The sequence below is a fragment of the Polistes canadensis genome, unplaced genomic scaffold (genome assembly GCF_001313835.1).
Source record: "Polistes canadensis isolate GaletaPanama2010 unplaced genomic scaffold, ASM131383v1 scaffold_66, whole genome shotgun sequence".
NCBI classification, from domain to species: Eukaryota; Metazoa; Arthropoda; class Insecta; order Hymenoptera; family Vespidae; genus Polistes; species Polistes canadensis.
The window spans coordinates 501797-522054 of record NW_014569613.1 but is presented as its reverse complement, the minus strand read 5'-3'; the positions used below and the strand labels follow the sequence as shown (position 1 = coordinate 522054).

Genomic DNA, 20258 nt, shown 5'->3' with positions numbered 1-20258 from the left:
TTATTATTATTATTATTATTATCATTATTATTATTATTACTTTTAATATATTATCTTATTATTCTTACTATATAAGCCGATTATTATATTTTAATCATCTCTCACATTATACATACACCATTCGCGCATTCGTTATTCGCTTATCTATCGTTCGCCATAATATGTAAGATTTTTATTATTCAGTACCGCAAGGGGGTAGACTAGTTTTGAAGAAACAAAAATAAAAAACAGAAAAAAGTTTATGACTGCACGATTGGTTCTTCCACGAAGCGTTACGGGGTTTAGCGAAAATTATTTTTTGTATTGAAACGCGTGAGAGATAGCATTGTCGACGATCTCCTCCTTACCATAGTAAGGGCCATATGGTGCTCGTTCGTATAACTTTTATTCAAATTACCCCTTTCTCGTGTACAACGCTTCGCGGAACGGCCGCAGACCAAATAATATATATATATTATATTATAAAAATTATATATATTATATATATATATTATTTATACATATATATATATTTATGGTACGCGTTTGAATTTAATTTTTTCAAACAAAAAGAATAAGAGCGCGAAGGTTCGAGTTGCGCCTAGTTTGTAGTATATAACTCGTAAGCGATAAGGAAGGTCATAGTGTAAAAATACATCAATATTTATTGTACATAGATCTAAAAAAAAAAAAATACTAACAAATAAAAAACAAATCAAAAAATATAAAAATTCGTGAGTAGTGTATGAACATATATGTGTATATGCGTATTCAATGAGTACACCACGATAAAAGCGCGTATGCTTCCTTGTGTATCATTACATTCGCTTTTTTTTTATTATTTATCATCCGATTATAAAACTTTTCTTTTTTAATTTTTTGGCAAACTCATCGCTGCGATATATTATTGTTTCAATCTGTGAACAAAGAAATTCGTTTTTTAGATTTACATATAGGATAAAGAAGTATTAAATAAGAATGATTGAAATAAAATAAGAAAGGGGAGATGGGAGGAGGAGCAGAGATGTCGCCGAGTGGAAAAAGTTTTGAAAAATTTCATCAATTTGGTATAAAAGAAAATATACAACATTGAATAAAATAAAAACTGTGTTAGTTAGACATACTTGGTCGAGCATCTACGTTTTCGTTTTCTATCTTCCCGTCTTTTTTTTTCGGCATTTGCTAAATCAATATACTTTTTTCTTTGATCAGGAGTCATACGTGTCCATAATTTTCCCGCTGCTCGTGCTATCACTGTTACGTGCTCATCGGGTTTTTTGCTACGCAGTCGCAAGAAAAAAATAATGAAGGGATTGGTGGAACGATGTCCAATAAAATCCTTCGCTAAGTTCTGTGAATTTCGTTTAACATCATTCACGTTTTGCGATTTCTTCGTTTTTCCATTGCGATAACCTGTGCTACGCAAAGTAAAAACTAAAAAGTATATTTTTGTAAATTTTTACATTTGTTCTTTATTAACTTCATAAGATGGAATATATATATATTGATTTTATTTAATACTTTTTTAAAGATAAAACTGTTAAGAAGTACGTAAAAAGATGAATTTTTAGAATAATACTCTTGCTTTTATTTGTTTTTTTTTTTTTTTTTTTTTTTTTTTTTTTTTTTTTTTTTTTTTTTTTTTTTTTTTATATTTAATATTAATGGTATTGTAATAATTTGATGGAAAAGAATGGAATCTGCAACGTAACGTGTAACATATCGGTAGTAACTGACCGACATTAACACAATTAACCTTACGTTGAAAGGATAATAAAGAAAACGAAATAAATATTATCTTGCCTGTCGTTACCGTTTCCTTTTTGGTCGTTATGTGGTTTACATGGCTGCGTGGAGTTTCTGTTTCCCATTCTCCACGTTATTCTCGTATCTTATGCGATCGTATTGTAAAAAAGCATTGCATTACTTGAAAATTTGAATTTTTTTGAATTTCTCGAATTTCATTTAGATATGGTGTAGCGTTCATATTTATAACTATAAATTATTCATTTGTTTTTTAAATGAAAATTTATGTGTAAAAAGGCGATGTCACGATCGACCAATAAGGATATTTGAAAATTTGTCATATCAGTTTTAATACACAAAACAAAGAGAAAATATATTTAAACTTTTATATACATACATATATATAAATATATATGAACACTTATTTAACTTAATTATATATATGTATAATAGTGTAACGTTTTTATTTTAAATATAAAATATTTTATATACCCTCACAAATGGATTATATACAAAGGTCAGAGGTAAGGGAATATAGAAATTATATAAATTATGCATTATTATTACATATATGTGAATCACAATTCTCCACCAGCCTGTGCAGCCCTTTTAGGTTTTTTATTTTTACTCCATTTATCTCCGCAATAGCAAGCATTTTTTTGAGCATCCATATAACTCTTACATCCTAAGGCTGTAGTACCTGTAAATAACATTTTCGCGGCTGTTTTGCAGGTATTCACAATAGTTATTCCAGAAGTTTGATACCCTTCACAATATTTGTATAGACATCTTTTAAATTCTAAATCACACTTGTCTTTATCTGAATTACATGTATCGTAACAGATGTCGTGTTGGTCGCAACACTTGGTCATTTCTGCTAAAGGTAAATACTCTTGGTTTATCTTAAAAAAAAATAAATTACATTAAATCGTTGTAAAAATGTAAAAATCTTATCAAATTATTCTACAACCTCTATTCCCAACGAACCACATCCGTTACTTTGTGGTTTGTGATTCCAATTCGCTTTTGGTGTAACTCCTGAAAATACAATTAATTGTGTCAATTTAAAAAATATTCACAGAATACATTTCATGAACGACCAATAAACGTGTTCATAAGTAATCATCTAAGCGGATTGGTTTCCATGGATAGATAAAATTTACCGTTCATAGATATCAAACCTATTATAGATTTTCACTTAATTTATGAGTGCATAAATAAGTGACGCATGTATGATGAATTATGATTTTATTGTATATTTATTAGATCGATAACAGAAATATAATATAATGCAATCTTTAAATTTATATGAAATTATGTAATTGTTAAAATAGATTTTTATTCTCGCAATATTCTTTTTTTATTGATCGACCAATAATATAATCGCAATAAAAGAAAAATAAAAATGATTTTGCGAGATAAGGATTGATAGGTACACTTTTGTAGTAATTATCGGCAGTAAATGTCTATGCGTACCTGCGGGACAATGGAAGATACAATTTTCTTCGACAGCGGCATCAAATACTTCATGAATATCCTTAATTTTTTTCGCTACGGTTACGGCATTTTCAAGAAGATCTTCAAATATTGATTCGGCCGTTAATACAGCATCTCGTAGATTTCCCAACAATCCAGCACCATAACCCGACCACGCATAAGCGAGAAATGTCAAAATGTAAACCAATATTTTCCGATATTGTGAAAAGTCCATCGTCGTTTGCTCGTTAAAATATTCGATAGACAGGCAGTTTGTTCGGTACACGTATTTGTAGATATTTTTAGGTGAATTAGCTCACTTAGGTGAAATCTACGTTTGTAGACACGTGGTGATTGGAGGCACGTATATCGCTTAATATTATACGTCTCAGACATGTCATATAGGTGGTATCATACAATTCATTTTTTTTATTAGAAATTGGTATATATAATTAACACTTTCTTAATGTTGTAGAATTAGTATAATTTTTTTATTTACTAGTATTTATTTATACTTTATTGTCTCTTTATCTGATTTAAATAAGTGAACTATTTTTATTTCTACATTTACCAATTTGTTTGTTTATAATACTTTAGTGTATCAAATTTATGTAAAAATTGTATTATATATGTAAATGTAAGTACAGTAATCCCTCCGATTCAATAAAAACAACACGTAAATGTAACCATGATAAGCTGTTTAAAATAAGGATACGTTCTATATTTTAAAATATATATTTAGCTGTTATTGGGTAGAAAAGTTAGTTTACGCGATTACAAAATAAATTACACAGAGAAATCCCCGAATTTGTTTCTTCACAAAACGCATCATGTTAATATCGAGGCTACATAAATGGAGGAAATGAATGTATGTATTTCTGTATGTTTGGTATTGTTTGTAGACGGATAAATAATTGTGATTGCTGCAAATAATGAATTACCATTTTGCTTTTTAAATCAATGTATTTGATAAAATTGCTGTTATATATAGAATTCAGTTATTATTATTATGCAACAGAGAATAGAATATGTAGCAAAAAAATTATAATCATAAGTACGTTTTAATTAAAAATACCAGGTACATGGTTTTTAGTAATAATTTATAATTTTTTTTGTAATTCTCCGGTACCATAAAGCTTCTTTACATCAGTACCTCCTCCAAGACATTCTCCTTTAACAAATATCCTTGGAACTGTTCTCGCACCTGTTATTTCTTCCAATATCGATTGGATTTCATTTGCGTCATCTCTTTCATCCAATTCAATGGCAGTATATTTTTTGTTTAGCGAATCAAATATCTTTTGGAAATATATACTTATATAAATATAAACATATCAACTTTAAGACATAAAAAAGAAAACATACCTGTTTTGCCATTTTACAATATGGGCACATCTTTTTGGAGAATATAACAATCTGATCTGAAGCGATCAATTGATCAACCATTTCTCTTGTTGCAGGCATGATTTTTTGTGTACTGGAAACTAAACCCATTTAATTTAAGCTAAAAAGATTAAATATCCTAATATATGTTTATTATGAGTTATGATCAATAAACTTAATTTATTTTAAGATGATATTATAGACTTGATTGTTATAGTTTAAATTACTGCTATTTTTTTTTCTCAAAGCTGCTTTCACTTACAGTCATCGTCATAGTTAATATAATCAGAATTGTGTTGACTAGGTACATTTTCCAGGGTACCAATTAAGGCTACAGTAATTTTGTAAAAATTTATACGCAGTTTATTTTTTATAAAAGAATACATGATGTTTGATATGCTAATACAAGGATCAATTATACATTTCTTTTTATATGCATTATCATAGATGGTTAATAAGTAATATATTCATGTAAATAAAAAAATCAACTTTTTATGATCGAGACCACACCAAAGAGTCATCGAGTTTTTTAAAACGATTTTTCTTTTTTGTTTTAGACAAAATTAAAAACAATGATATTCATTTTTTTATTTTTAATTATTTTTTTTATTAAAAAAGTTGACTACTACCTATATACAAAAATTTGTTAAAAGTCTTCTGTTTTTCGATAATTAATGAATAAAAACATTTGAGAAGCTTTAATGCAAGGACATCTATGACTAATTTGCTTTTACTATGACTAATTTGCTTTTACTATTCAAATATTGTGTGTTCTATTAATTAAGCAAAATAGAAAGTGTACAGTGATTATTTAAACCATTATTATATGTGTAAATATAAAACTTGCAATGATTAAATGAATTTTTTTAAACAATATAAGAATAAATTTACCTATTATTGTTACTGTTTCTGTCGGATATCGTAATGTGTCTTCAAGTTTGTAAGAATTTAATCAATCATGTGAGTTCTAAAATCACTTAGTATAGTCACAGAATACAGAAGTACATAGAAACTCACAAGTCCACCTTTCGCATAACTAGAATTATCTTAGTTAGTACTGGGACCACCAGTGGGCGAGACTAAGTACTTAACGCGATAACGATACAATACTATTGAAGAATATATCATATACTATCGAAGAATACAAAAGAACATAGAATCTCACAAGTCCCCCTTTTTATCTATCCAGTTTTATTTTAGTTACTACTGGCATCACCAGTGGACGATAGCAGATACTTAACGCGATGACAGTACAATACTATCAAAAAATACAATATTCTTTGATAATATATATAGTATAGTTACATTGTAAGAAAATTAAAAATAATTATATCCTATGAAAATGAAACTTATATATATATGACGATTTAATTACATTTATTTTATTCAATGTAATAATATGAAAATAGTATTTTTATTTAGTTGTAATAAATATTTGTTCCGTTCTCTTTATTTGAAAAAATAAATAATTTAAACAGAATGAATATTTTTCTCTTTCGTTCTCTAACCGAATATATTTAGGATTTCTAATTTGTGTTAATGGAATGAGTAAAATAATTAACACAATATTCATTTATTAAATATTTATTTGTCTTTTATATCGATGTTGAATAATATTGAAGGTAAACTTAACCTTTTTAAATTTTATGACAACTCGGTCGATAATGTAGAAAGGAGTACGACATGAAGAAAATAATGTATCTTCATGTATTCTGCAGTCTATGATTGTCGTGTTGGAAGTGCTCTACACTCCTAACATTTGACATTACGAATTATTAAGTTACTTGTAAGGTCTCCTAAATACAAACATGGTGTAAGTAATAACAGAAGTGAAGATGAGCAGGATCTTAAAAACGGCCTGTCCAGAAGGCGGCCTTCATGTCGTCGAGGGCGAGGTTTATTTTCTGGCGGCAGCAATGCGACGGTCCTCTCATCAGGTTAGAATCATCCTTGTCAATTATTTCTATAAAAATAACATTTATTTTAAAGTTTGAATATTAAAATTACACACTCAAGTGTATTGTCGTTTATTATTATCTTCTTTATTAAGTATATGGATTACAGTCATTCTTAAATCAAACAGGTTGTAATTTTAGTATGGCAGGTGGTTTTAAATGGCAGAGTTAAGATTCATTAAAGTAAACACATTAAATGTTAATCATTTGTCGTTTCAAATGATATTTGAAAACGATTCATATTGTAAATAAAACTTGTATTATTTGGTATTGAGATATATTTGCATTATTAAGGGCAATGATCGGGATCCTCTTATGAAAGGCTTGTCAACATTGAAGGAAGCATTGAACGAGGCAAACGATTTGTCTCAGTTGGAACCTGGTGTATTTTTAGCTCCGTTTCTTGAAATCATACGCTCTGAAGAAACTACAGGACTTATTACCAGTTTTGCATTGTCTGCTGTTAATAAATTTATATCTTATGGTTTCGTTAGTAAGTATTATATTATTTTTATATGAAATTATATTGAATTTTGAAGATCTCATATATTTCATTCAATCGTTTCAGATCCTGATCATTCTACAATAGCAACATGCGTAGAAGCAATAGCTGATGCTGTTACTCATGCTAGATTTGTAGGTACAGATGCATCAGGAGATGGAGTTGTTCTTATGAGGATATTGCAAGTTTTGAAAGCACTTATGTTATCACCAGCAGGAGATCATTTATCCGATGAAAGTGTTTGTGAAATAATGCTTAGTTGTTTTAGGATATGTTTTGAAACACGCCTTAGTGGTATGCATTAATTAAAATCACACTAACGTACATTTTTTGTAGAATATGTAGCATATTTTAATATTATTTCATATTATATGTTTAGAACTTTTAAGAAGTACAGCAGAACATTGCTTACGAGATATAGTGCAGCATCTTTTCATTAGATTACCATTGTTCGCTGATGACACGAGAGTTTTATTGAGTATGAAGGTATGTTAATAATTCGATTTAGCTTAACGGGTATTGGATATTCTTCTTTTTTTTTTTTTTTTACATAGAAAATGAGAACAAAAAGTATGGAAAATACACGCACTAAACATAAAAAGAATAAAATTCATTCGAAACCAAGATTAAAATCGAATGTAGATGACATCGATGATGAAACGCATCTTTTAAGTTCAGTCGATAAAGTTAGAGCAGAATATATAGCAACTTCGCCTATTACTTCAGGGGGAAACATTGTAGATATGCAAGGTTCTTTAGATCATGGAATATCATCTGATAAAATAGAAGATGAAAAAAATGAAAACAAAGAAAGTAATAACAAAAACGACAATGTTAAAAACGAGTGTGTTAAGGATGAAATTTCGGAGGAACAAAAACAAGAAAATTTACTAAGTGATACGAAACAAAAAGAAGTTTGCAGTAAGATAGAGAAAATTGATAGTGGTAATGAATCACAAAAGGATGAAATTTCGCAAGTAGAAATCAAAATTGTAGGGAAAGATGATATTCATGCGGAAGTTACATCAGAAGAAGAGTCTAATAATTCTCTTAAACAAAATTTAATAGAGAGTCAAGGTAAAAACATACTTGATTTACACAAAACTTTAATGAATATATTTTTATATGTATATATAAAATTCTCGGTTGTTTTTCTTCTTTAGAAACACGATCAATAGATGAGGAAAAAAGTATTGATACTATACAGTCACCAGTTGGTAGCGTAGAAGATTTATCTATAGACGAAAGTAGTACTAATACATCTAAAATATCAAAAACAAAAGAACCAGAACAAGTAGAAGAATATATTAATACTCAGGGAGTTCGTTTTATGCCACTTCAACAATTAGCACCATATGGTGCTTTGTGTATTCGCGAACTATTTAGATTCTTAGTTTCTTTATGTAGTCCTCTCGATAAACAAAATAATGAAGTTATGACTCATCTGGGTCTTAACTTATTGCAAGTAGCATTGGAAATTGCAGCGGATGCTTTATCTAACTTTCCTTCTTTGCTTTCATTGATGAAGGATGAGCTCTGTCGGAATCTTATTTTGGTAAAAATACAAATTACAAAAATTATGCAAATGATAATATGATCAAATAAAAATATACGTAGTCAATACGATCGATTTCATATTTAAAAAATATTAATATGACTTTTTTTTTTTTTCATAATAGCTTCTCGGGACTGATAAAATGTCGATTCTTGCCGCAGACTTACAAGTGTCTTTTCTATTATTTGAATCACAAAGAGAGCATCTGAAATTTCAAATGGAGCATTATATACTTACTTTAACAGAAATAGTGAGTTTTGACTCTGTTGGGATGTCATACGGACAACGTGAATTAGCACTTGGTAAATATTTATTGAATTTTTAAACCAATTTTTTTTTCTCTTATATCAGTGTTTTAGACGTTACAGTTAATGACTCCATGTTTTATTGATGATAGAAGCCATTGTAAGACTATGGAGAATACCAGGATTACCAGCAGAATTGTATGTAAATTATGATTGTGGATTATATTCAACAAATCTTTATGAAGAATTAATGAAGTTTCTTTCCAAGGTACGCGTTAATGTAAAGAATATATAAAAGTATTAAAATTATGATATTGTCATTAAAGATTTGGATTTCCTATTCACTGTGCTTTTATAGAATGCCTCTCCTCTTATGGGTGATATGCATAGTATGCAATTCATTTCTTTGGATGCAATATTTATGCTTATTTCTGGCATTGAAATTAGATGTAAAGGTTACAAAGAATTATGCAAATCTTCTAGGCATAATTACTCACAAAATCTTCCAACGAAAGAAGAATTACTTACTAGAAAAACGAATAAATGGGTATGTTTTTCTTTTAATATTACTTAAAATTACTAAGTGTATAGAATAACGAATTTTTATTTTTAGTGGTTAATAATAGGGACAGAAAAGTTTAATGACAATCCTCGAAAAGGAATCGCAGAACTTACAGAGCATGGGCTATTGGGAGGCACTCTGGGACATCCTGATCCAGACAAAGTTGCAAACTTTTTGAAAGAAACTCGTGGACTTGATAAAAAAATTATTGGCGAATATCTAAGTAAGAAAGAGAATAAAAATATTCTTAATTCTTTTGTACACAGTTTCGATCTAAGAAACACTCGGATCGATCAAGGTCTAAGGCTCTACTTAGAGTCTTTTAGATTACCTGGTGAAGCTCCACTTGTTTTTCATTTGGTTGAGAAGTTCGCTGAGCATTGGCATGTACGTATGCAATAATGATAAATGTCTTTTATTGCTTTAAGTTTTAAATGCAAATCATGAAACATAATAATTATAGATAATTAAAGATTAAACTACTTTCATTTATTGTTGTAGGAAAGTAATGGCAAACCATTTGCTTCAACAGACGCTGCACTTTCTTTAGCATATGGAGTAATTATGTTAAACGTTGATCAGCACAATAAAAATGTGAAAAAACAACAAACTCCTATGACTGCTGAGGATTTCAAGAAAAATTTAAGGGAACTAAATGGTGGCGGTGCCTTTGATCAAGATTTGTTGGATGAGATATACTCTTCTATAAAGTGAGTATTTCAGAAAGTTTTTTTTTTAATTGTTTTTCAATTACACATTGAGTTTGATAATTTATGAATGAATTTCCAGGGGAGAAGAAATTGTAATGCCAGAAGAGCGAACTGGCTTGGTGAAGGATAATTACTTATGGAGGATGGTATTACGTAGAGGTACTGGACCGGAAAGTTTATATCTGAAAATTGGAAATGCCAATGAGATTGCTGATAAAGAATTGGCAGAGCATGCATGGGCTCCAATTATAAGTGCTTTGTGTAGTGCATATGATAAAGCACCAAATAAAGCTTTACAACGAAGAGTAGCTCAGGCATTTCTTAGGTACGTTATACTTTCTTATTTTTTTGTAATATTTTAACAAAAGAATAAAAAGCAAATATTAATTTATTTTAATTTTAGCTGTGCTGCAATAAGTGCGCATTATAACATCAGTAGTGACTTAGATACCCTTGTTATCAGTCTCTGCAAATTCACAGGGTTGGCAACAGGTAGTAAAAGTTGTTCTAAGGAAGTTGTGATTCATGTAGGGGATAATGGGAAATGTCAATTAGCTACACGTACACTTTTTAAAGTCATGCATTTACATGGGGATGCATTGAGAGCATCGTGGAAAAATATTATTGATTGTTTGCAAGCATTGTATAAGGCAAGATTATTACCAAAGAGCCTTACAGAAGGAGAAGATTTTATAGATCCATCTGGTAAAGTGTCTTTGATTCGAGAATCAACAACACCGAAACAACCCACGGACAACCGAGGAATACTATCTAATTTGTATTATTCATATATCGCATTAGATACTTCTCGAATGGCAGAAGCAACCGCACGAAAAAGAGCTACTGAATTTGTAGCTAATTGCTATTTAAAACAAATTATAGAAGAAAGTAAATTCTTACAGGTAAATAACCGAATAAGTTATGCTATTAATTCCTAATTGTTATGAAATAATTATACTATAGTTCACAATTCTTATGATTGTTTTATGCATTTTTAGGTTGAATCCCTCCGTTCACTTATTGGTGCCCTTGTATCTGCTAATCCAGACGACGAAGATATTTCTGTTTTTCTATTAGAATTACTATTAGAAGTAACTATTCAGAATCGGGATAGAGTAATGTGCATATGGTCAATAGTACAAGCTCGTCTAGATGGTTTGCTTACTATAAGTGCTAGAGAAAATCATCCATATCTTTTAGAAAGAGTAACAGTGGGTATGCTGAGATTGGCTATCAGATTATTACGTGGGGAAGAATTTGCATATACGGTTTTACCACCTTTGCTACCTTTGACTTATCTACCATCCTCCGCTTGTCCACCACTAGCAAGACAGATCGCATATGGACTATTTGAATTAGTGAAAACAGGTGCAGCAAATATTCATAATACGGAAGATTGGAAAGTTGTATTTAGTTTGCTGGAATGTGCTGGAGCAGGTGTCTTATCACCTAAACAAACAAATCCTGTAGTAGATGAAGCAGTAAATAGTAGAGCATCTGTCCTTGATCTTAGACCTATTAGTCCTGTACCGGAGTGGGTACTTGTATCGCCAACAGGAACAGAAGCACCACTTCCGGTTGCCGCTGATACGATAGTTCTAGACCGAGATCTGCAACCTCATGATCCTGCAGCTTTAGTCAAGTGTTGTGAAAGTTTAACTTTCTTAGTTCGAGATGTGGCACACGTAACACCGTTTAACTTTGAGATGTGTGTTCGTTGTATAAGAACTTTTGCTGAAGCTGTACTTCAATGTGCTGGGAAACGTAACAGAGTACATAGCAATTCGGAAGAAACACCTGGCTATCAACAATGTCCTATACACCTTTTGGATTTGATGCATACATTGCACACAAGAACTGCTCAGATCTTTCAATGGTGGGCCGAGGAAAATGGAACGACAGAAGGAGTTTCTTTGTGGCCTCAAGCTTGGAGACCTCTTTTGCAAGGAATCGCGCGTTTATGCTGCGATGCACGAAGACCCGTTCGTACAGCAGCCATTACATACTTACAAAGTACATTACTCGCTCATGATTTAGCTCAATTGACAGCCATTGAATGGTCGCAGTGTTTGGAACAGGTGCTATTTCCTTTGTTAGCTCAATTACTCGGACCTATTGCGACCAATGATCCTATAGGTGTTGAAGAAACAAGAGTTAGAGCTGCCATGCTATTATCAAAGGTTTTTCTTCATCATTTAACATCCTTACTAACCCTTCCTGGATTTCTTCCTCTTTGGCTAACAGTACTCGACTTATTGCGTGCTTATATGCATGCAGATAACAGTGAACTTTTGTTTGAAGCAATACCTGAATCTTTGAAAAACATGTTGTTGGTAATGTCTTCTGCAAATGTGTTGGCACCTAGTTCCAATTTATGGGCTCCCACATGGAGAGCGATCGATGGATTCTTACCAACGTTGAAGGCAGAATTATTCCCTGAACCACCACCTCCGCCACAACCACCACAAATGCAGCAAGTTCCACAAGTTATTAGTTTAATTGGTCAACAACCTTCATTTTCAAAAACCGTTGCTCCTCAAACTGAGCTTCCACATTTGCAAAGGGAAAATATTTCTCATATATCAGAGGTAAAAGTAACTACGTCTGAATTCGAGGGTGTCCCACGAACCGGCGGAATCCCTATTCCAATCTCTCTACCTTCACACGCATTTGAAAATAAGGAAACGTTACAAGTAATTACTTTAGTAAATCAACCGCTACCAAGCGTATCCAGTCCAGTTGCAGTACAACCAGCTGCTCAACGCGTATTCGATATTTGTCAAATAGTGCCACATAAGATGGAACCATCTGAACAACAGCTACATCCGCAATCAGAATTAAAAGAAGAAGATATCGACCGACTTTTGAAGATAAACCAAACGAATGAATATCCTACAACGCAAAAATATGGAAAATGGATACAACCACATTCTTTACAACAGCAAAAATGTTCATTAGAAGATTCTTGCACACAGCCCTTCATTTACAAACAAAATCTGGAGTATCAACATATGGCAACAGTAAATCCCTCACATTGTGCTGATACATCTGAGGTGAATCAATGTCTTGTGTCGTAGCAATAGTGTGACACGTACGGGGTGTCGATTGATTCTGTTAATGTTTTGTTTTTTAATTATATTGAAGAATGTTGTACTCCTAGATCATTTTGAATTAGAACAATTTTTGACATAGTAGCTAACTAAATCGAGATTACTGGCGAATTCATTGGGATTTTATTAGATTTAAGTGTTATTTAAAATGTTTGATATGCGCCTTACGTCCATTATAATGATAAGAAAAAAAAATAGTAATTAGTACGGATAAAGTGCTATCTTTATGCCAAAATAAGTATCAAGATAGTACAAATTATTATTTTTATATACGAATTTTGGAATATTTTTATAATAAATTTGATATAAGAATCAATAAGACATCCAATAATAGATTTGTGTATAGAAATTTATAGAAAACACCAATAGATGTTTGTACTTATTGATGGAGAGTGTAATTGTCTATTTTATTTCCAGACGACGACAGTAGATTCTACAGCAACAACGATGTTTAATTCTGCAGCATATTTTAGCGAGGATCCCGCGGCGGACCGTCTGTTCGTCGTAACAAATCCTTGACAACTGTACATTCGTGATATATATTGTATTATATAAATATTTATGTAAAGGTAAAATGATGGTTTACAGATGATAAATTTTTAAGTGCAATAGAAAGGTATAATATCGGATAAAAGTGAAACCATAAATCTTTGGCTTTTATATTTGGCGTAACGATGATATATACATAAACATATACATATATACACACACACACATATATATATATATATATCTTGTGTATATATATATATAATAATAAAATTATAATATAACATTATATATATATAATTCTACTTACTTGTCTGTACAATTTGTTATTGTCGTGCATATTTTATTAAATTTCTCCTTCGAAATGGGCAGATCTTTAGATGATTATAAATTCTGGTGATAAACGTTCTTAAGTATATATATATATATATATATACGTAATGAATTCAATATTGAATTTCGTAAATTTCATTTGATTGTTAAAAAAATTTTGTTAATGCTCTGTAGCCGTACTCGGAAATGATATTAAAACCAAAGAAATAAATTTATGCACTTCAGTCAAAGTAGAGAAATATTTGCATTAAATTCTTAATTTTCCCGACGACTTTTCGATGAAATAATAATTATATAATAATAATTATAATAAAAATAATAATCTTATATAATAATAATAATAATAATAATATATAATAATAATGATTCAACATATTCGACTCCATTTTTTTCGCATTTCTGATAAATTTATGTCATTTTATTATAATATTAGAGTTGCATATCTGCAGAAAAAGAAATATATATATATATATATCTACATTTATTAATGTTATTTTCTTTGGCGATGGAAAGTTTGTTTTCTTATTTAATAAAAGAGAACTATCTAGCTTCAAACGCGTATAAGTCATATCTCTCAAGCATTCCTAGTCGTTCTGTAACATTTTCAAGTTGTTAAATATGGTTGATAGTAGCATATTCATGTCAAATATTCATCTTGACGAATCTTATATGTATATGTACAGTATCGAATAATGTTTCCTGACATTTATTTTCTTTGGATTGTGACAAATAATTGAGATAATTAAAATAAACGGTAAACTTATGCTCTCTTTGTCCCTTTCATTCTCTGATGTACAAAGATAAGAATCATTTTGTGTCTATTGAATTGTGAATGCACCAATAAGAAAGTGGTGTAAGTTAAAGAATTTACTTTTCAGTTAAATGAAAAAGATTTATAATTACGAAGACTCATAATCAGTCGTGCATACTGCGAATAGATATATATTGGAGAAAATAAAAATTTTAAATTAAATTTTACATTCTTTAACTTGCATCATTTTCGTTTTTTTTATGATTCTTTATTTTTAAATATAATCATTTTTGTACAACAGAGCTTTGCATTCGTGCTCTTATAGATTTCATAAAATCGTCCCTGAGTATGAAAGTCCCGATTCGTTATTTGATCAAAGAATATTGTTTTTGTATCAAGAATAATATTATCGAAATTATCAAAAAGAATAATATACATCCATGCGTTCTTGCACATCCGACAGTACGCATACAAAGTTGTATCAGTAATAGTTCGTGAATTTAGCATTTTAAATGATCGCGTGAGTAGTCTTATGTAGAAAAGACGTACCTATATACGTATATATTTTTGATGTGTATGCTATATCGCTGTTATTGACTACGTCTGCAGTAATATCCCAGAATTTTACATTTCTCACAAAGGTGTTGAGGATGTTCTTTACTTTGGTCGGATACGTCTAAACCATCAGGTTGTTCTAATGGTCTCTAAAATTAAAAAAAACAAGTGAATAATGTATATCATTATATAGGTATATATATATGTTTTGTTTTCAAGGTAGAAAAAAAATGTCCACGAAAAGGAAAATGAAAATTTGTTGTAACATAATCATTCGATGAATCCGCTCAAGTATTTTTGTACAGTAGTCGACGAGCCGGAGCGCGACTATGCAACTATAATTAGCTTTTGCCCGTTTTCTTATACACACATATCTACTAGCATAATACTTGAAGAAAATAATACGACTATCGTGTTGATATAAACAATCGTGATACTGCGTCAGTTAATTTGAAATTCTTAAGATCAAGAATATACTTCATTACGGGAAATTATCAAAAATTTATTATGACATTCTTACCTGTTTATGAGGATACACATTAATATGACATTTCATGCATTCTTGACCCATATTAGCCCAACTATTACCCGACATCCATTTACGTTTGCATTTTGGACATTTGTATTCTCCAAAGCATCTTTTTTTACCTTGGTAGGGTGTAAGACCTTCGCCTTTTGGACGAGCCTAAAGTAAAAAGTTATTTCATATTTTAATCAGATCAAAAAAAAAAAAAATACTTTCCTAATCCAAACGAAAGGATAATTAATTTAACATTTATAAGCTTTTTTGTGTCATATCTTATTTGATACAAAAAAATAAAGATAGCGCGTACAACTCGGTGCGCATGTTTGAAGTGAAACTTCTCGATCGCAGGTGACTATTTAAATTCGATATATATATTAATTTATAACAAATATATGTATATTATTTTGTAATGCTTTCAGTCGTGCCCTATACTCCTGAGTTGGGGTTCCCTTTCAGTTTCCGGTAGTCGTTTGATTTTTGTTACTTTTCTTCGAGCTGTACTCTCCTTTGAGAGTTGAGAATTTTTTTTCGGTATCTTGAGATCTATAAACAATAGAATATATATGTTACCGTGAAAAACCGAAATTGGAGAATATTAAACTACACATAATCGCTTGGTGTATATCCGAAATATTAATGTATAAAAATATACTCAAATATTCGGTGTTTCATCGACATATTTGGTATGTGTTGACGTTCAATCATATGAATCTTGACATTTTCCAATTTCAATCTTTCATGGTAACGTATATATTATATATAACTTGCTTAGTAATAGTATTTTATAATTATTATCTAATAGAACTCTTTTATATATACTAGAACTTCTATATATGTATTATACATAAATGAAAACCAGGTTTCGGCTGCGATGTACTATTCGTTCAGATTTCTTTCTTGTTCTATCTGAAATATGAGGAATACGTGGATAATTCCTCCGAAATTTAGATTAACCGTATGAACATGGTAATATGCACACTGTAATTATGAAAATAAATTATGATATATACTTGGAGTGAATCGAAATGTAATTAATCAATTACGCGATTGTCTTGCACATTGGATTGTAATACACATTGTTACTAAACATCTCACAGTGTTTTTGATTCTTTCTTATAAAAAAGTGCATGCGTTCTCTTTCACAAGAGAAAATGCATAAATAGAAGACTGAAAAATAGGCAATACCATGTATAATATACTTCGTTTCTTTTACTTGCATATGAATTCTATCTTGCGTCTCTCTTACCGTCTAATTTTCGTCACATAGTAGTAACCATAGAAATTGTCTGTTGCAACCTTGAATTTTTTACTCTAATGCGCCTTAAGAAGTTTCACTTCAAAAGGATTCGAGATAAAATCACATTACGATTTAGTTTAATTATAAATAAATAAAATTAATTATATAATTAAAGAAAAATCATAAATAATTATCCTTGTTGTCAACGTAATTGGAGGAATAATCGATTTAAGATACCACGTTATGTAAAAATGATAATATAAAATTGAAAGAAAATATATTAATATTCGACGTAACATTAACGTATTACGATTCTAGTCGTGTAAATACATGTAATGCCTTGCAAAGTAGTATTCCTGACGTCATCAACTTTAGAGTCCTCGTTTGTTGTTTCAATTAACGCTCAATTGATCGGTCGCATCACGCTGTTACATCAAGAAGGCACGCGCTTCGTTTACGAACGGCCATGAATTTACGAGTAACATGCAAGTTTCGAACTTTCTCTGGATGATATTTTAAAGAAAAAAAAATGAGATGCAATAAGCATCATGATTTTACCTGCGGGCAATCTTTGATATAGTGACCTTTTGTAAAACACAAATGACACAAGTACGTAGACGGTGGCCTCTTTATTGGTTTTCTATCTAAAAGGTCCAAGTCAGTAAAATGTTCGGCGAGATCACCGATACTATCGGCTAGACTGGCACCTATTGCTCCGGAAGCATTCAAAGTGTTTTGGTGTAGATAGGTTTGTGAATTTGCCGTCGCATAACTGCTCCATATCGTAGGTAGAAGCTTTTTCTTAAACAATAAGTTTAGTCAAGAGTTTTGGCAATGTTCTATTAGCGAATATAAAGCTTTTTATAGATAGTAATAATACGTAAAAGTGAAAAATCATTAGAAATGATTTACCTGATCGGAAAGTTGCGGCGAGTTTTGATCAGTGATCGCTAAATATACCCAATTCAACAGGTGAGGCTGATAATGAGTTTGCTGTAGCACTTTTTGTCCTTGATTACCGACGCTATTGATAGTACCTAAGCCAACCTGAGTTTGTTCCTGTAGCTGCAGATGTTGTACCAGCGGTCTAGGATGGCAGGTAGCCATTTGTTTTTAGTTAGTGATCACAAGTTTAATTAATTTTACCGTTTCCGATAAGGCCGGCCTAACCGGCTTAGTTGAATTTTCGTTTGACGAACGAGCATCGCCTTAATATAAAAACAATTTTTTATAATCAGCTCTCTTACTCTTTCCCTTTCTTTTTTTTCTTTCGGAGAAATCGTTCTCTTATTATTTATCATCAATTTAACGAAGTACTATACTGTCCAGTTCATTTCAAACGAATTATAATTTTGTTTGACTTGCAATTGATAGTATTAACTCGTATTACTATTATTTAACTACTAACACCGTCTCCGCGAAATTTCCTCGATGCTCGAAGACTTCCACTGTAAGATCACGAAGCTTATATCGTATTTTTAGAATGTTAGCTCACCAAAAGATCGTGAATCTTCATCGAGGCGTCGAGTGTGAACGACGTTCAACAATTGACTCGACTTAACTCGATTCTTTTCACTTTCTTCTCTCCTATAATATTTAATTAAACGAGGTTCTATTAAAAAACATTATGCATATATTTTTTATTATTACTTCATAAGATTCTTTGCTTTAATTTTTCACTTGTATTTCCCTCTCTCTCTCTATATATATATATATATTATTGACTTTCACTTTAATAAAATCTTGATCAAAAAAAAAAAAGAGAGAGAGAGTTTTCTTCTTGAAAATAAGTGTTTGCCACGTCACTAAAACTCAAACGAATTATAATCGTTACAAATTTCTTCGTCACAAAATGATTTCCAAATAAATCCTTGTTCACTGTCAAAAAATTCGGTTCTTTTTTTTTTAACGATCTTTATCATACATTATTATTTCATTGTATATTTATCGGGGAAGACGCGATCAAAGATTTATCGAATTGATTCAATATGAAGTAAAAATCTTCTTCGACTTGGCACTCTCGTTCACTCTGCCACCGTCTTTTTCCCAGCACGCGAACCAGTAGAAAGCCGTACTCTCATTCTCTCACATATAGTCGAAGATCCCCGCCATGTGGTGCATCTATTTCAGTGCTCGTTTTCACTCGCTACAGACTATTGCTGCTAACAGATACGCCTTGAACAAATTCTGTATACGATTGTGTGCCTTCTTCTCTTACTTCGGTTCTCTTCTTCTTATGTTACTCGTTTGTTCTTTTTTTCTTTTTTTTTTTCCCCTTATCCTTCACATCTGTAACTTTTTGTCTTTCTCATTTCTTTACATTTATACATATATCAACGATGTCCATCTCTGGGAGCCCGCGAACCACACAAATCAATATTTTTAAATAAGAATTTAAATAAACACGTATCTTTGTTAATATAAATTAAAAGTTGAAATTAAAAGAGATATGTGTTTTATATAGAAAACTTATAACAGCGGTCCCTATTTTATGCTGTTCTTAAACTTGCGTATGCATTAATTTAATCAGTTGTTTCTCTCGTCCAAAAATAAAATTCTTAATGAGAAGGTATCACAGGGAACTTGGACATAAAAAAGGAAGTAGAACTTAATTTAACTAAGTTGAACGTTTCGTCCCTTTATTGGGACTTCTTCAGCAACTTAATCTTTACAGTTCAGCGTCTTTTTTCATTGAGTAGACATACACTTTTATTTTTATTTTTAATATTCAAAATACAAAACATCTAAACTTCGTTAAGTATTGGCTCGTTATAATTGGAAACACTCAAACGTATGTTTGTATTTCAACTATGTTTTTAACAAGGTTTATTTTATGGGACACGTATCCTTGTTGCTGCATTTGCCAGAGTTAAGATGAGCCCTAAAAGATATAATAGTTTAATCCTTAAGGACCACATCTAGAATTATGTAGAAGAGTGCTACGTAAAAATGATTATCATGCCAGGGTTCTCAGAAAGAAGCTATACATTAGTGATATTAATAAGAAGAAAAAATTAAAATTCGCCAAAGAATTTATTAGCGAAGATGATTCCTTTCTGGAATATAAAGTAATATTTATAATTAATAGTAATATTTTAAATTAAATAGTTACTGTATATTACATTAATATATTTTTATAAAATT

The 20258-nt window shown here is 30.7% G+C and overlaps 5 protein-coding genes across 10 annotated transcripts in view; 2 read left to right on the top strand and 3 right to left on the bottom strand.

Annotated features, from left to right (window-relative positions):
• Positions 1 to 2148: 2148 nt before the first annotated feature.
• LOC106786155 (group XIIA secretory phospholipase A2) lies at positions 2149 to 3763 on the bottom strand. The gene is made up of 3 exons (XM_014747254.1): positions 3202 to 3763; positions 2696 to 2763; positions 2149 to 2627 (listed from the first exon to the last, which is right to left on the bottom strand). The coding sequence occupies exons 1-3, from the start codon at positions 3434 to 3436 to the stop codon at positions 2304 to 2306; spliced, it is 627 nt and encodes a 208-aa protein (XP_014602740.1). The 5' UTR covers positions 3437 to 3763; the 3' UTR covers positions 2149 to 2303.
• Positions 3764 to 4144: 381 nt separating this feature from the next.
• On the bottom strand, positions 4145 to 5602 carry LOC106786156 (glutaredoxin-C4-like). Of its 3 annotated transcripts, none has more exons than XM_014747256.1 (3): positions 5476 to 5602; positions 4567 to 4685; positions 4145 to 4499 (listed from the first exon to the last, which is right to left on the bottom strand). In XM_014747256.1, the coding sequence occupies exons 2-3, from the start codon at positions 4663 to 4665 to the stop codon at positions 4302 to 4304; spliced, it is 297 nt and encodes a 98-aa protein (XP_014602742.1). In that variant the 5' UTR covers positions 4666 to 4685; positions 5476 to 5602; the 3' UTR covers positions 4145 to 4301. The 3 variants fall into 3 exon arrangements, with proteins under 3 accessions (XP_014602742.1, XP_014602743.1, XP_014602741.1); XM_014747257.1 differs by having other exon boundaries at positions 4567 to 4678; positions 5476 to 5591; XM_014747255.1 differs by lacking the exon at positions 5476 to 5602 and having other exon boundaries at positions 4567 to 4695.
• Positions 5603 to 6279: 677 nt separating this feature from the next.
• On the top strand, positions 6280 to 13939 carry LOC106786124 (Golgi-specific brefeldin A-resistance guanine nucleotide exchange factor 1). The gene is made up of 15 exons (XM_014747197.1): positions 6280 to 6521; positions 6834 to 7032; positions 7108 to 7335; positions 7421 to 7527; positions 7596 to 8118; positions 8205 to 8596; positions 8721 to 8898; positions 8994 to 9109; positions 9200 to 9388; positions 9455 to 9790; positions 9905 to 10113; positions 10193 to 10438; positions 10517 to 11015; positions 11112 to 13166; positions 13641 to 13939. Exons 1-15 carry the CDS (start codon positions 6420 to 6422, stop codon positions 13740 to 13742), a joined length of 5481 nt encoding a protein of 1826 aa, XP_014602683.1. The 5' UTR covers positions 6280 to 6419; the 3' UTR covers positions 13743 to 13939.
• A 448-nt stretch (positions 13940 to 14387) lies between these two features.
• On the bottom strand, positions 14388 to 19308 carry LOC106786127 (zinc finger CCHC domain-containing protein 24-like). 2 transcript variants are annotated; one of them, XM_014747204.1, is made up of 5 exons: positions 18027 to 19308; positions 17673 to 17915; positions 15872 to 16036; positions 15346 to 15500; positions 14388 to 14638 (listed from the first exon to the last, which is right to left on the bottom strand). In XM_014747204.1, exons 1-4 carry the CDS (start codon positions 18219 to 18221, stop codon positions 15387 to 15389), a joined length of 717 nt encoding a protein of 238 aa, XP_014602690.1. In that variant the 5' UTR covers positions 18222 to 19308; the 3' UTR covers positions 14388 to 14638; positions 15346 to 15386. The 2 variants fall into 2 exon arrangements, with proteins under 2 accessions (XP_014602690.1, XP_014602689.1); XM_014747203.1 differs by having other exon boundaries at positions 14388 to 15500; positions 18027 to 19305.
• LOC106786126 (cyclin-dependent kinase-like 1) overlaps positions 18003 to 20258 on the top strand; it is a 20809-nt gene continuing 18553 nt past the window's right edge. For 2 of the 3 annotated variants that reach the window (XM_014747202.1, XM_014747200.1), the window contains exon 1: positions 18126 to 18213. The gene's annotated coding sequence lies outside the window, so the exon portion shown is untranslated. Of the gene's footprint in view, positions 18087 to 18125; positions 18214 to 20258 lie in introns of those variants that run through there. The other variant, XM_014747201.1, reaches the window with a different exon arrangement.

Bases quoted from the DNA above. Each gene is read 5' to 3' on its own strand.
- LOC106786155 (XM_014747254.1), bottom strand. From the start codon at position 3,436: ATGGACTTTTCACAATATCGGAAAATATTGGTTTACATTTTGACATTT. The intron at 2,764-3,201 runs GTACGCATAGAC...TTGTATTTTCAG, and splicing joins TATCTTCCATTGTCCCGCAG to GAGTTACACCAAAAGCGAAT. The intron at 2,628-2,695 runs GTTGTAGAATAA...TTTTTTTTTAAG, and splicing joins GTGGTTCGTTGGGAATAGAG to ATAAACCAAGAGTATTTACC.
- LOC106786156 (XM_014747255.1), bottom strand. From the start codon at position 4,695: ATGGGTTTAGTTTCCAGTACACAAAAAATCATGCCTGCAACAAGAGAA. The intron at 4,500-4,566 runs GTATGTTTTCTT...TATTTCCAAAAG, and splicing joins ATTGTAAAATGGCAAAACAG to ATATTTGATTCGCTAAACAA.
- LOC106786127 (XM_014747204.1), bottom strand. From the start codon at position 18,221: ATGGCTACCTGCCATCCTAGACCGCTGGTACAACATCTGCAGCTACAG. The intron at 17,916-18,026 runs GTAAATCATTTC...TTATTGTTTAAG, and splicing joins CGCCGCAACTTTCCGATCAG to AAAAAGCTTCTACCTACGAT. The intron at 16,037-17,672 runs GTAAAATCATGA...TTTTTACTTTAG, and splicing joins ATATCAAAGATTGCCCGCAG to GCTCGTCCAAAAGGCGAAGG.
- LOC106786124 (XM_014747197.1), top strand. From the start codon at position 6,420: ATGAGCAGGATCTTAAAAACGGCCTGTCCAGAAGGCGGCCTTCATGTC. The intron at 9,791-9,904 runs GTACGTATGCAA...TTATTGTTGTAG, and splicing joins AGTTCGCTGAGCATTGGCAT to GAAAGTAATGGCAAACCATT. The intron at 10,114-10,192 runs GTGAGTATTTCA...ATGAATTTCCAG, and splicing joins GAGATATACTCTTCTATAAA to GGGAGAAGAAATTGTAATGC.